Source organism: Sinohyriopsis cumingii, chromosome 18 (genome assembly GCF_028554795.1).
Source record: "Sinohyriopsis cumingii isolate HCF-2022 chromosome 18, ASM2855479v2, whole genome shotgun sequence".
Lineage (NCBI taxonomy): Eukaryota > Metazoa > Mollusca > Bivalvia > Unionida > Unionidae > Sinohyriopsis > Sinohyriopsis cumingii.
Genome location: NC_142978.1, coordinates 73,314,995 through 73,328,850, shown reverse-complemented (window position 1 = coordinate 73,328,850; position 13,856 = coordinate 73,314,995). Strand labels below are relative to the sequence as shown.

The following is a 13,856-nucleotide window of genomic DNA, read 5'->3' as shown; positions in this document are numbered from 1 at the left end:
CTCTCTCACTCACATCAAGTAACCACTTAGAAAAATACTTTTACAGCTCCAAAAACCTCAGTAAACCAAAATCTCAAAACCAAAGAAAAATGGCCGATTTGGGGTAATAACTTTTCTGAATGGTAATGTGGAACACTGGAAATTGTATGAAAGTCTCACAAGTATACAACTGCATGTGAAATTTAGTTGAAATCCAACAATTTTTGAAGTATTTCTAAAGAAACCTGACAGGAGGAGGGGAAAACGGGAAAAACTCCTGTAAATTCAAGCTCTTATCAATATAAAAGCCTGTATCAGATGTTGAAATCTAGGACCTTGATGATATTTTTTTACAGAGAGCAAAGTAAGGCAGATGGCATTTAGGGGGCATAACTTTTGTATATGTGTGTGTGATTTGGAACTTTAACATAACTATTGCAATTTTTTAGTCATATTGCTATGATATCTGCAGTGTGGCAGTTTATATTGATGTCTAGCACTGGGGCATCATGTGCCACAGACATGAAGCATGATGTCCCACCCAGTCACATTATCCTGACACCAGGCCAACCAGTCCTAACACTAACTACGTAATACTGAGTGCCAAGTGAGGCAGCTGTTAGTACCACTTTTAGTATTTGGTATTACTCAGACGGGATTTAAACCCACAAATTCCTGCATCTGAGGATGACAATCTAACCACTTAAGCCACCAGAGCAGTTTTGTACATAATGAAAGACAAATGAACTCAAAGCAGGTCTCAAAGCTGCTAAAATCTAAGAATTCCTTGTAAAGTTAATAGCAGAATTCAGATGGATGGATGAATAGACATGATTATTTTAGGGCTGTGCTGATATTGAGTGCAGTTCTAAAATGGGAAAGCATCAACAACATTCACATCTGAATGTATACAATTTAATTCTTATTCAAAGTCTTGTGTGCACAGCACTTTTTTGTGTGTGTCATATACATGTACTGCTTCCATTATTGCTATTTAATTGGCTTAGAAATAGCCATTAAGAATATATTTTAATAAAGCAGTCTTCAAGATTCAGAATTTACAGCATTAAATGTCACTATCAAAAATCTTCCTGTCATTACAGAGAAAAATGACATGTTCAATTCTGAGCATATCAACCTTTGGGTTGTGATAGAGACCACGCTTCCTGTCTTCCAAGCAAACCGATTTTCCATGAAAGAAAGGGTTTTCTTGTTTATTTGAATATTCTTTTATCACAGTGTTTATCTTTAAGTATAACTTTCCTTGCTAGGTATGTCATATTCACAGGCAAGTTGTAGGGCATTAACTCTGATGAGTAGTGAACTTTGAGAACAATGTAACTGGTTACTTCCAGGACATGAGTCCAGGCCAGGCATCAAATCCTTGTATAACAGAGGTGTCATTTAGCTGACTTTGATAACATAATGTAACTACCTACTTGCAGCGTACCAGTCTAGGCCAAACATCAAATCGTTGTATAACAGAGGTGTCCTTTAGCTGACTTTGATAACAGTCTAACTATCTACTTGCAGAACACCAGTCCGAGCCAAGCATCAAATCATTATAAAGCAGAGGTGTCCTTTAGCTAACTTTGATAACAGTGTTACTATATACTTGATGGACACCAGTCCGGGCCAAGCATCAAATCATTGTATAACAGAGGTGTCCTTTAGCTGACTTTGATAACAATGTAACTGTCTACTTGCAGGACACCAGTCCAGGCCAAGCATCAAATTGTTGTATAACAGAGGTGTCCTTTAGTTGACTTTGATAACAGTGTAACTCTCTACTTGCATGACACCAGTCTAGGCCAAGATAACAATGTAACTATCTACTTGAAGGACACCAGTCTGGGTCAAGCATCAAATTTTTGTGTAACAGAGGTGTCCTTTAGTTGACTTTGATAACAGTGTAACTACTTGCAGGACAGCAGTCCGGGCCAAGCATCAAATCATCATATAACAGAGGTGTCCTTTAGCTGACTTTGATAATAGTGTAACTATCTACTTGAAGGACACCACTCCGGGCCAAGCATCAAATTGTTGTATAACAGAGGTGTCCTTTAGCTGACTTTGATAACAATGTTACTCTACTTGCAGGACACCAGTCCAGGCCAAAATAACAATGTAGCTCTCTACTTGCAGGACACCAGTCTGGGCCAAGATAACAATGTAACTATCTACTTGCAGGACACCAGTCCGGGCCAAGCATCAGAGCCTTGTCTAGCAGAGGTGTCCTTTAGTTTGTACATAGACACTAGTATATACTTCAAAAACATCAAACAAATTAAGGTTAGTATTATTTTTCATTATTTTTAACCCTTACTGCATACCAGTAAGTTGATTCTGGATGTCTTCTATAAAAAGGACTTTGAGGGGCAAGGTTCCAATGTTCTACACACGGAGACTGAAAAAAAGTGAATGTGATCATTTTGGTTGAAATGTAGGTTTATATAAATCTGATTTACAGTCGTGATGTAGGACCTTTCTTAAAAAGAGCAAATAACACTTGCATAAATGTTTTATAAAGAAATGTGCAGAGACAATGTCATGTCCAAAGTTGCAAGTTTTTTCCTTGAAGTTTTTTAGCTCACCTGATTGTGTATTCATCATTTTTTACTTAATCTCAAAAACTTTGCTCCTTAGAATAACTGAGCCTGTTTTGATAAAACTAGGTAGAAGTAGTTCTTCTTCATTTTTGTTACTTCAAATCATAATACATTATAAGTACATCCAGTACCTAACAAATTCATCCCTTCCAGACTTGTTTTGGGCAACAAAAGTGCTGAACATCATCAGTCCACCTAGGTGAAAATCAGACAAGAGTGATCTCCACTTTGAGAAATCGGTGACAAATGCCATGTGTATTATAGTCACTAATTATGCTTATGCTAGTTAACATGCTTCTCCTTAAGGTGTGTTCCAGGTACTACCTCCCAAATCTTGGGGAATCAGTCCTTTGTTCCTAAACCTCTTTCCGTGTTAGTCATTAACCTCAGCAGCAGCTACATGACACCATTAGGGCTTTGAAGTGATACCAGAAGTGAACTAAGTCAGTGAAAGGAGAAATCTTGGTTTTTTTAAATAATCACTGAAAGAAGGAAAAATGATATTTTATTTTAAGTTCTATTGTCTTGGGTATGATGAGTTATAACAGACTAACTTGAGACCCAATACATTTTTTGTGTGTTATCAGTTCACAAGGTTAGGGTAGTCATCTTATCATAATATTTGAGCATAACTGGTCCCTAACTGACATTATGTAAGATTTTGGATGGCAGCAGAGACAACTTACTCTAGATTTTACCTGAGAGAGCTTTCATCCAAAAGATTCAGTTTGACCTGGTAGGACTTAAAGCAGCAGCACAACAGGTTACATTCCAGCCTTCCAGGGGGAGCCCCGAATGACCAAGTGGTCTAAAGCGCTCACCATTCCAGATCACTGCCATCTCACCTCTGTTTGTGTGTGTTTGAATCCAAGGCTCAGTTTGCATGGGTAGGTGGGAAAGCCTGCCAGTAGCTTCTCGTGGGTCGGTGGTTCTTCCCTGGGTTTTTCAGGGTTGTTCCTCCACTTGTTATACTAGCCACCTTGTATAGCCTATCCTGTGCTGAAAAATGGCATTAAACCCTAGAACAACCACAACAACAACAACCTTAGGATACCCTTTATCTTTTGTGTCTGGATGCTCTCCTAGCTGTAGTTTCATTTCCATCATAGTGATTGGGTGGAAAGCCTATAAATTATACTATCTCCCATCATGTATGTCTGTTGATAGGTTGAGTTCTATCATCAACACCTTTCACTCATACATTTGATCACCTAGTTATTGAAAGTACAAACACAGTTAAACAATTTTTCAAATAAATGTGCCACCAGTTTTTACAAGATATCTGGAAATAACATGTAACTTTCAGTCCAAGGCAGCACTGTATGCTACTTTCCTGGTCATTCAGCTTCTTTATTATTACATTTCCCTTGTATATTGTATACCAATTTATTCCAGCTGAGTACTTATCAGGCATGCTTGGGCCTCTTGTCTGATGGACAAAGAATTAAAAAAATTGTTTTTCATTTTTCAGGGTTTAAGAATTTTAGTGAGCAAGCCACAGATGATGTTAACAGAAGGTTAGTACACAAAATTCTTCATTGGTCTCATACTATGAGGCAGTGTTGTCTCACAATTAGTGATCCTAGGAACTTTCCAGCAATGATTGGTATATGTGAGACTCATTACCAAAAATAGGAGTTCAACTTGTCTGTCCATCTAAGTTCTTACACCTAAAATTATTGGATAGCTGTATTGTACTTGAGTACTCTATTACTTGTAAAATGGATATTTCCCATCATAAAACCAAAGTGAATGTTCTCAGTACCTCATATGTATGCAAAATTATTTTCCACATTCAAACAGAATTAAAAAACTGTGTACTTTGTAAATAAAAAGTAGTCATTCTGAGTAGCTTAATATTTCAAGGAGTGTCATGATGTCACCATGGCACCAGCATTTCTAACTGATATTATGGACTTATAACCACAAATCTTGATGATCAATTATCAGACAGTGTGACATTTCTGTAAGTCCTCTCCCAATGCAGCCCAATTAGTGATTGGGCAGCCTGGGCTTGGGATGGGAAGTTAGTTCTTGACTCACTATTGATAATTCTTTATTGTGCCTTTTTACAATTTTACAAGGCTGACTGGTTTCTGTTCAGCCCAGACATAGAATTGTACTTGCATGGACTTAAGATGAGTTAATCTGTTAAGCCTAGACATAGATTTGTACTAGCATGGACTTGGGATGGGTTAATCTGTAATGAACTGGCATCTAGGCTGGAAGAATCATTTTAGCATGGTTCCCACAGTCCAAGGAAAAACTATCACAGAAAATAATGGAAAAGTCATGAAAACAAATTGTGATGGAAGGTAATGGAAAATTCATGGAAAATGGCCACAAATGGAAACTTTTCTTTTACTTGCTTGTCATTTCACAGTGTTTAAGTTAGTTGATTGGATGGCTATAATGTGAGGATGTAGTCACTTTGACCAAAAATCTGATTTTTTAGCTATCTTTGCTATCATGTTGATCAATATTATAATTATTTCCTGTATATAGTTCCAACTTTCTGGCCATTTGTCATAACAGATTTTAGCCATGGAAAATCAGAAGATTGTCACAGAGGAATCACTGAAAAGTCATTGTAAAAACAGTTTTAGTCACTTCATATTTGGAAATAATCTCCAGTGTTTTTGAACACAACCAGGCTTTGGAATACTCAATATTTATGTCACTGAGCAATTAAACTACCTCATGGTACCTCTGTTTACAAAAGCACACAAGGAGTTGTACAATAGCCCTATTTACTGTCAGACCAAAGGTGTGTTAAAGAGCATACAAGGAGTTGTACAGTAACCCTATTTACTGTGAGACTAAAGATGTGTTAAAGAGCATACGAGGAGTTGTACAGTAATCCTATTTACTGTCAGACCAAAGATATTTTAAAGAGCATACAAGTTGTACAAGAGCCCTATTTACCGTCAGACCAAAGATGTGTTAAAGAGCATACAAGGAGTTGTACAGTAACCGTATTTACTGTCAGACCAAAGGTGTGTTAAAGAGCATACAGGGAGTTGTACAGTAACCCTATTTACTATCAGACCAAAGATGTGTTAAAGAGGATACAAGTTGTACAGTAACTGTATTTACTGTGAGACTAAAGATGTGTTAAAGAGCATACAGGGAGTTGTACAGTAACCCTATTTACTGTCAGACCAAAGGTGTGTTAAAGAGCATACAAGGAGTTGTACAGTAACCCTATTTACTGTAAGACTAAAGATGTGTTAAAGAGGATACAAGGAGTTGTACAGTAACCCTATTTACTGTGAGACTAAAGATGTGTTAAAGAGGATACAAGGAGTTGTACAGTAACCCTATTTACTGTGAGACTAAAGATGTGGTAAAGAGCATACAAGGAATTGTACAGTAACCCTATTTACTGTGAGACCAAAGATGTGTTAAAGAGCATACAGGGAGTTGTACAGTAACCCTATTTACTGTCGGACCAAAGATGTGTAAAAAAATATACAAGTTGTACAATAGCCCTATTTACCGTCAGACCAAAGATGTGTTAAAGAGCATACAAGTTGTACAGTAACCCTATTTACTGTCAGACCAAAGGTGTGTAAAAAAGCATAAAAGTTGTACAAGAGCCCTATTTATCATCAGACCAAAGATGTGTTAAAGAGCATACAGGAAGTTGTACAGTAGCCCTATTTACTGTCAGATTAAAGATGTGTAAAAGACCATACAAGATGTTGTATAATAGCCCTATTTACTCTCAGACCAAAGATTAATAATCTCTTTTGAAGATGTTTTGTATACCAGTTTTGAGCAAAGAAAAACATGTTTGAATAACTCTTCTACATTCATTCTTTAAAAACATTTATGCTAAGCTAGATTTTTTGTTTGTTTCTTTCTTGTGACCTGTTTTTGGTGTATTGTCATTTTTTTACCTGTCATTTTTATTTGACAGGTCTTTTGACTGGAATACAGAAATTGCAACTTAACCAGTCTCTAGATTTGAGAGGTAAGAAAACATAAATTGTGATAAAAAAATTTTAAACCATATATAGCTTGTAGACTAGCCCTCTTCTTCAGTGTACAAAGCTTGATATTTGTCAAACAACTGGGTTTTCTAAAATCAAATTTCAGTAAAATTAAAGAGTGACTTGAATAGAATATAGTCAGTATTTCATTTTCCTCTTTTCCAACTTTTTATTTCTCTGAATAGATAGGAATTGCTTTTTTATATGCCATTGTTATCACATACTGCAACAGTGTGCTGGAGACATTATATTCTCAGCATCATAGTTAGTCGTCATTTGTACCTGGCATTGAGAATTTTACAGTTTGTATACACCTGTCTTTGAGTTGGTCATATTGTGTTACAGTGTTATCCCTCTGTGTGTCTGTTCATTTCCTAAAATTTCTTGTCCAGCACATTACTTTGTAACAGATGGAGACATATTCATGAAACTTTTCCCAGCTATGTATAATTTCTATACTGTGTGTTGTTTACCATAGCCAGCCCACTGCCATGAGATCAAGGTCAAGGTCATGGCATAGAAATGACATTCATAGACTTGAATTCATGACTGGAATTTGAACCACTCAAGATATTTAATGAAACTTTAGTCAATTACATATTATGTATTGATAGTGTACATAAAATAGCCATGCCCTCAGCCTCAAGATCAAGGTCGCAGGAAGGTAAAATGTAATTCTTTGACTTGTATGTTTGTCTGGAGAGTAGCTGGGAAAACATTAAAGATATTTTTATGAACTTTGTCCTGGTATATATCATGTGTAGACAGTGTTGCATGCCTATAGACATGCCCACTCTCTCAAGGTGAAGGTCATCAAAAGGAAAAATGTAAGTATGACATATATCTTTGTGTGAAGTAGAACTTTAGAACCACTGTCTCACCTATTCACAGTAATTGCCCCTGCCTCAAGATTGGTGTCACTGGAATGGATACATGAAAGTCCGTACGTTACATTCTTACCCAGGCTGTTATCTTTTAACAACTAAATTGATTTTGATGAAACTTTACTCAGGTCTTGATCTTATCATACAGTAGTTGTCTCTAGCTCAAACAGTCAAGGTCATTAATAATGGCACATTCACATGATGGGTTTTTCTTGTGTCATTTGCAATACTCTAGTTTGCCAATAGGTCCAACCCAATGAAACTCTTTCATGTACTCTGATTAGGGACACTGCACCAAGATATCAAAATAATATCATTGTTAACTACTTTTCAAGTTCCAGTGATAATGGTGAGATTTTAAATTTGGTTTATTACCTCTTAGACTCTTGTATCAGGTTTTTGTAAATCTTTATACCAACTTAAGGTGATTATACCTCAATGAAAGTATACCACTGTAATTATACCTGACTCACTTTTCCTTCTCCCATGCTCACATTTGATTTGTGTACTTAGGTGTGTATCTGCTATATTCTTTCTTCTGCTATTAGGGAATTGTACATGGTACTACACTTAGTCATTGTGACTTACTTTAAATGACAGTGACAATATGTACATTTTTATATTAAGGTCCATACTTTGTTCACATTTACCTGTTTTACATAGATGCTGAGGAGTATTATCTTACCATGCAAATGTGGTTCATGTCATTTTTTCAGTGTTCAAAGATTTTGTTTCGAGTAATAACATCCAGGCAAGCATTCTTTTCTTCTGCCTTATGTTTCTCATTTGCGTATTTGTTTCCTATTTTTCAGAAAATTCAGGAAAGAGCTTACCTTTATCTCAAGTTTATTAATGTTATCACAGTGTGATGATTAAATAAATTACTCTTGAGTTCTTTCTGAGAAGTTTGCTTTCATCCTAAAATGTATCCAAAAAATATCATTAGTTAATATATTTCATTTTCAGTTACGGACACAAGGCAAGAACCCAACACAGATAAAACAAAGATGTTAGAATTGTTGCCACAGGTACAGTTGGTTTTGAGTCATTTAGTGAATATATACCCTAATGCATTGTACAGCTGTTGGCATTTTTTTTACCAGTGTACTTGAAGACAGGTGTGGTGGCAACGTGATTTAGCTGAAAATAAATGAATATTGTTCCACCTGATACAAATTGCTAACCAGAATACTTAAACTTTCAAATAAGTTTGAAAATGTTTTTAGTTGTTTAACAGTAAAGGCACTTCAACAAGTTTGCATGTGTATATCAGTGTTTTTCCTTTTAATACAATCCCCAATCACAGCAACATTACTAACAAGCTTTGCTACCTCTAGAATCCTGCAATCACAGAAATATGGAAAATCTTATAATTCCCATCTATATATTTTATAGGTGAAGGAAGAAACCCTTCCCAATCCATCCCCTTACCAACCCCCACCATCACTTGATAGCATTGATTGTGTACTCAGTTTTAGCTTTTGCCCAATGCAACATACATTGTGTAACACCTTATCTGGGTTACATTATTTTTAGGTCCTCCTGTCTAGCTTTTGATTAGAAAGAATAATGCAAAACCATATAGAATAAACATCGAAACTATTTATTTGTAAATTAACTTAAGTAAAAGAATAGATGAACATGCAGTTACTGAATGGCAGTACAATTACATATATGTAAACATTTAAGATTTAACTCCAGACTTATGTAAACCAGATAATCACAGGAGACAAAGGTGATCAACTCCACTGGGAATGTGCAATGGAGCCTTGAAGATAATTGCACCTTCTCCACCTCTGTCTGAGTGAATTTAAGAATATATTTGCCATGATTGATATCATTTGGAATTCAAGTTATGGAAGTACAAGAAAAGACTTGCTTAAGTTGGAGCATTGAATAAGGTGAAGCTAAGTATTAACCTTCAGGTGCTGAAGGTGGTGAGTATCATAATATATGGTGAAGGTGCAATGCAAGTTTGCCTTCTAATGAAGGTGAAGAGAGACAGTTTAGCAGCAACCTAACATTACTGAAGTAATATAATTATACATCAATTACTGAGGAAACAATTGGTATGTTTCCCATGATTATCTAAGTCATAGTGAACTCTCACCTTCACTCAGATACGTTAATCATAGGGATGGTTCACAAAAGTTGAAATCATATCAATCTATACAGTAGCAGACATAATGTCAAGCAAGCATATAAAATTTCATTAGGAACTAATACTTGAGACATCATAGAATAGAAGAAATTAGTATAATGTCACCTGATGCTCTACTTCCATCTGCTCCGAATGCTGGACAAGATAACAGTGAGGCTCTCCAGTACATGAATTTTGTGCTATCTTTAGAAAAAGGTCATGTGACCAACAGCCAATCAGATTGCTTAGCCCTTGATGACCAAACAAGTGCAAATGGTCGATTAGTATGTTCTGGCAGCGAGTGCACAGCAAAAACATTGGAATTCTGGAATAATTTTACCATGTCCTGGTGGAATTATACATGATACAACGTAATTTCATTATACTGCTATGACTAACATGTAAAATATGCACAAAATAATCATACAAGATTACAATACATACCAAATCTGTTTATCACATCGTGTCAAAAAGTTATGAGTCAGCATGTCCCAATACACAATGCAGGTAACAAAATTCACTTGCTGAAGTACTGAAAGATGTGTCCTAGATAAATACATTATACATATTACGATACATAAAGCACACCTCTCATGTAGGAAATGTTGCGTACTAATTGTAAATTCAATAGGTAGCTGAGGTAATGTTCATTACAATTATATCTCATGCATCTCATAGAATCTTAGTTAATCAAAGGTATTTACTACATATTGTAATCATTTTTTTTGGTGAAATTTGTTGATATTTATGCGAATTTCTCACAGATGTCAACTATTTTTTTTTCCTGACCTGGTGTTTCAACATGGTTTCCTTTGGTGCCCATTGTTAGTTGTTTTTTGCACACACTGCTGATATTTATTCACTTATTTAAAAGCAAGCATTGATTATTTGTGCAAAGGAACATGTTTGGTTTCTTATTTCACAAAAACAAATGTAATTTTCTTGTATTCTAAAACTTGTTGGATCATGTTGATAAATTGCATTAAAATGCAAAAGATTTAAGCATGTGAAGAAATACATAGGACCTTTGTATTCTAAATGTATGTCTACAGCTACTTGCAGTATTTGTGTGTAATGGTTTTATAACATGATTCATATTAGTGAAGATTTGTCACTGGCCAGCTTAGTAGGGGCCACTTTAATGTTCCTTCCTCCATTGAAAGTTGTTTGTCCAGTGTCCACAGTGACCATTAAATTGGGTTAGCTGCACATGGAATAACAAAGGGTTTTGGAATTGAAGCACACAGATTCTCCAAAGACATTGTTGGAATCAAAGACATGGTGACTAGTACAAGAGGTTACAACAGAGTTTCTGGCCTCCAGTGAATTTGTTACTAGCTTGCCCTCTTATTGTTCCAAAGATGACTTGAAGCTTACATGAGACTGATCTCAGTTTTTTAGGCTGCATATGAGGTGGACATAAATGTCCTACACACCACCCCCAAGTCAGTGTGATCACTGCTTCCTTGATGCTATATTAGTCTAACTAGCAATTTTTTGACTTGCTGAAAAGCAAGTAATGATCATGCATGGTCATGCTATCATCACAGCCTGCATTGCCAAGAAGATGATTGGGATCCAAGCCACACATCACATTGGGGCTAGAGCAATAGCAGGATTTACTCTAGAAAATACACAGTGGGAAATTGCAATCTGCACAGATGCCAGCTCACGTGGTTGGGGAATCCAACTTTTGTCAGCTTAACCATGGTCATTGGTGAATTCGGGCCAGAAGATTGACCTCTCCACATCAGCATTCTAGAAACACCATACTAAACACATTTCAGTTCTAGAAGACCAATTATATGGTACAGTAGCAATTATAACAAACAATTCTGTGGTGGTGGCCTACCTTCTAAAACATGGAAGGATAAAATCACCTGATGTGTGTGTTCTGGTTTGTAGAATTTCTCTGCTGGTGCACACAAATGAATATAATAACCCAGAACAGACGTATTACTGGCAGATTCATAGTGCTGGCTGATTCATTGTCAAGAATGGGCGATATGCTTCAGACAGAGTGGTCTGACCACCCATCAATAGTGGATTTGTGTACTTTGTGGTTGCCCAGTGATAGATCTGTTCTGAGGTGAAATTACAAACTGCCCTTAATCTTACCAGTCTGGGCCAAGGTCATTTGGGAGGGGTTTTGGGATTATGCCTATCCACCAACCCTCTTGGTGCCATCATTACTTTATAAAAACATTGAGGGTGACAAATGTAAAGTGATCGTGATAGCCCCTGTTAGTTGGGACAAGTTATTGGTAAATAACAATAGACGTTCTCAGGAAAATTATCCTGAGGCCCAGCCTATGCAAAAAAGAAAACAAATTTGTAAACTATATTTCTCAGGGAATAATTACCCAGTCACATTACTACGAAAGCCTCCAAAACATCCACTCAAATGCTAGCATCTTTATTTGAATATCACTCAGCTAAGACTGAGGAAACAACATTAGCCACCTTGCAGTACTGAGGGGTAGGGTTGGAAGAGTTTCTTCGCTTAGACTGTATGGAATATAGAGAAGAAAATTAAATTTTGTTACATTCTGTGATTGCAGGATTTAAGAGGTAACTGAGTTTTTAAACATTAATGTGATTGGGAGAGTCTCACCTCAAAGAAACATAAGTTGCTAAACAAAATTGCTGTTAAGTATTACATAATCTGTATATCCTGTATCTTTTTTATATTTGTGTAAAAAAATTTTTATCTCATCTCATATTTTAAAAAAATGAAATTTGTACACTTACTTAAAATCTACCATTGTTTAATTTAGTCTGTGTTTCTTGCAGGAACTTGGAATTGATTTTACAGAAATGGATGTGAAAATTGTCAGGGAAACAAAGCAAAGGTAGGAAATGAACTCCAAAGAAATTTGTTACTTTTGAAATTGAAACAGTTTTGTACCATTTTGAAAATATGGTTCATCATGTCATAGACAAAGCAAGAAATACCTTTTATTAAAGGAAACAAAAAACTACTTGATTTAAGAAGTAAAATGTTTTTAAATTTAACAAATTATCTTAAGCAACATGAGTAGTTATATTGGTTCTGCTATGTGTTGCAACTCTATGGTCTTGAACTATTTAACAGAAATGATGTGAAACCAACAGTTAAAAAAATAACTTATTTACAAAGAATACAAAGTGAAAATTCACAAACACACAGCATTGTGAATTAAATTCCTAATAACCCTAAATGTCTTATCACAAGTCCAAAAGTGTAGAATATTCCAAATGAATTCCAACAGTCTTGAATGTCCTGATGTACCACAATGATATAATCCAAAATGTCTTTGAATGAGTTCTCAATAATCCCAAACAATAACAAAGGTGCTGCCACCCATGGGCCATCATAAATGCCCTTATGTGGCCCTCAGGGTAGTTTGAGTTTGAGACCCCTGCTGTAAGGTATCAAAGGTCAAAAGATAAAATAATTGTGACATCTATAGTCAGTGCAGGAAGAAACTCCATGTATGTATTCCATTTTTGGTTGTGAATTCTGGGTCAGCATTGAGGTTGGTTCAGTAATAATGTGATGGCAGTCTATTGAAGTTTTTTGAATTTGTTAATTCAATCATATCTCCTTCTTGCCCACAGGTCACTGAGTGTGGGAATCAAAACATTTCATGTGGACTTGTACAACCAGAGGAATGATGAAAATATGCAAGAAGTGGCCTGCACAGTGCTACTGGAAGATTTTAGCACAAAGTCACCCCAAGCAACATTTGCAGAGCTTGTCAAGTTTGAGGCAAAAGCTATGGTATATTATTGAAGTCATATGGAATTAATTATTCTATCAAATCAATAATTTGAGATACCATTTGTTAACCATACTAATGCAAAGGAACTTGTAGCATCAGCTGTTGTTTTTGATATTCTCAAAAATTTGTGGGAACTTATACTGCCATTTTGTGTTGACCATTGCTCCTGCAGTGCTTGTTTTAAGTGCATTTTTATCTGCTATGCTTGGTTCAGAGTTGTATTGCTAATTGTTAGGAGTAATAACTAAATAAAGTAAGTAATTTAGTAACTCATGTTATTGAACTTTCAATTCAACCAAACTTAATCAAGAAGGTTTGTTACTCAGATTACGAATGAAAATAGTTAATCAGATTGTGAGAGAAAAAGTTTTGTGTTTACAATATATATGTCGAGTCATTTATGCCAGAAGGGAACACATGCAGTGCGACCCTACTATAACTGAATATAATATGATCGTGGCATGGTTCCTGAAATTTTAAATACA

The 13,856-nt window shown here is 35.8% G+C and overlaps 1 protein-coding gene across 7 annotated transcripts in view; it reads left to right on the top strand.

Annotated features, from left to right (window-relative positions):
- The window catches only part of LOC149776973 (protein hobbit-like), a 210,728-nt gene that overhangs the window by 16,346 nt on the left and 180,526 nt on the right, over window positions 1-13,856 (top strand). For 6 of the 7 annotated variants that reach the window (XM_089941696.1, XM_089941695.1, XM_089941694.1 and 3 more), the window contains exons 7-12: window positions 2,125-2,271; window positions 4,060-4,105; window positions 6,511-6,564; window positions 8,434-8,495; window positions 12,401-12,459; window positions 13,208-13,370. In XM_089941696.1, coding sequence (XP_089797822.1) covers window positions 2,125-2,271; window positions 4,060-4,105; window positions 6,511-6,564; window positions 8,434-8,495; window positions 12,401-12,459; window positions 13,208-13,370 — 531 coding nt within the window. The remainder of the gene's footprint in view (window positions 1-2,124; window positions 2,272-4,059; window positions 4,106-6,510; window positions 6,565-8,433; window positions 8,496-12,400; window positions 12,460-13,207; window positions 13,371-13,856) is intronic. The other variant, XM_089941697.1, reaches the window with a different exon arrangement.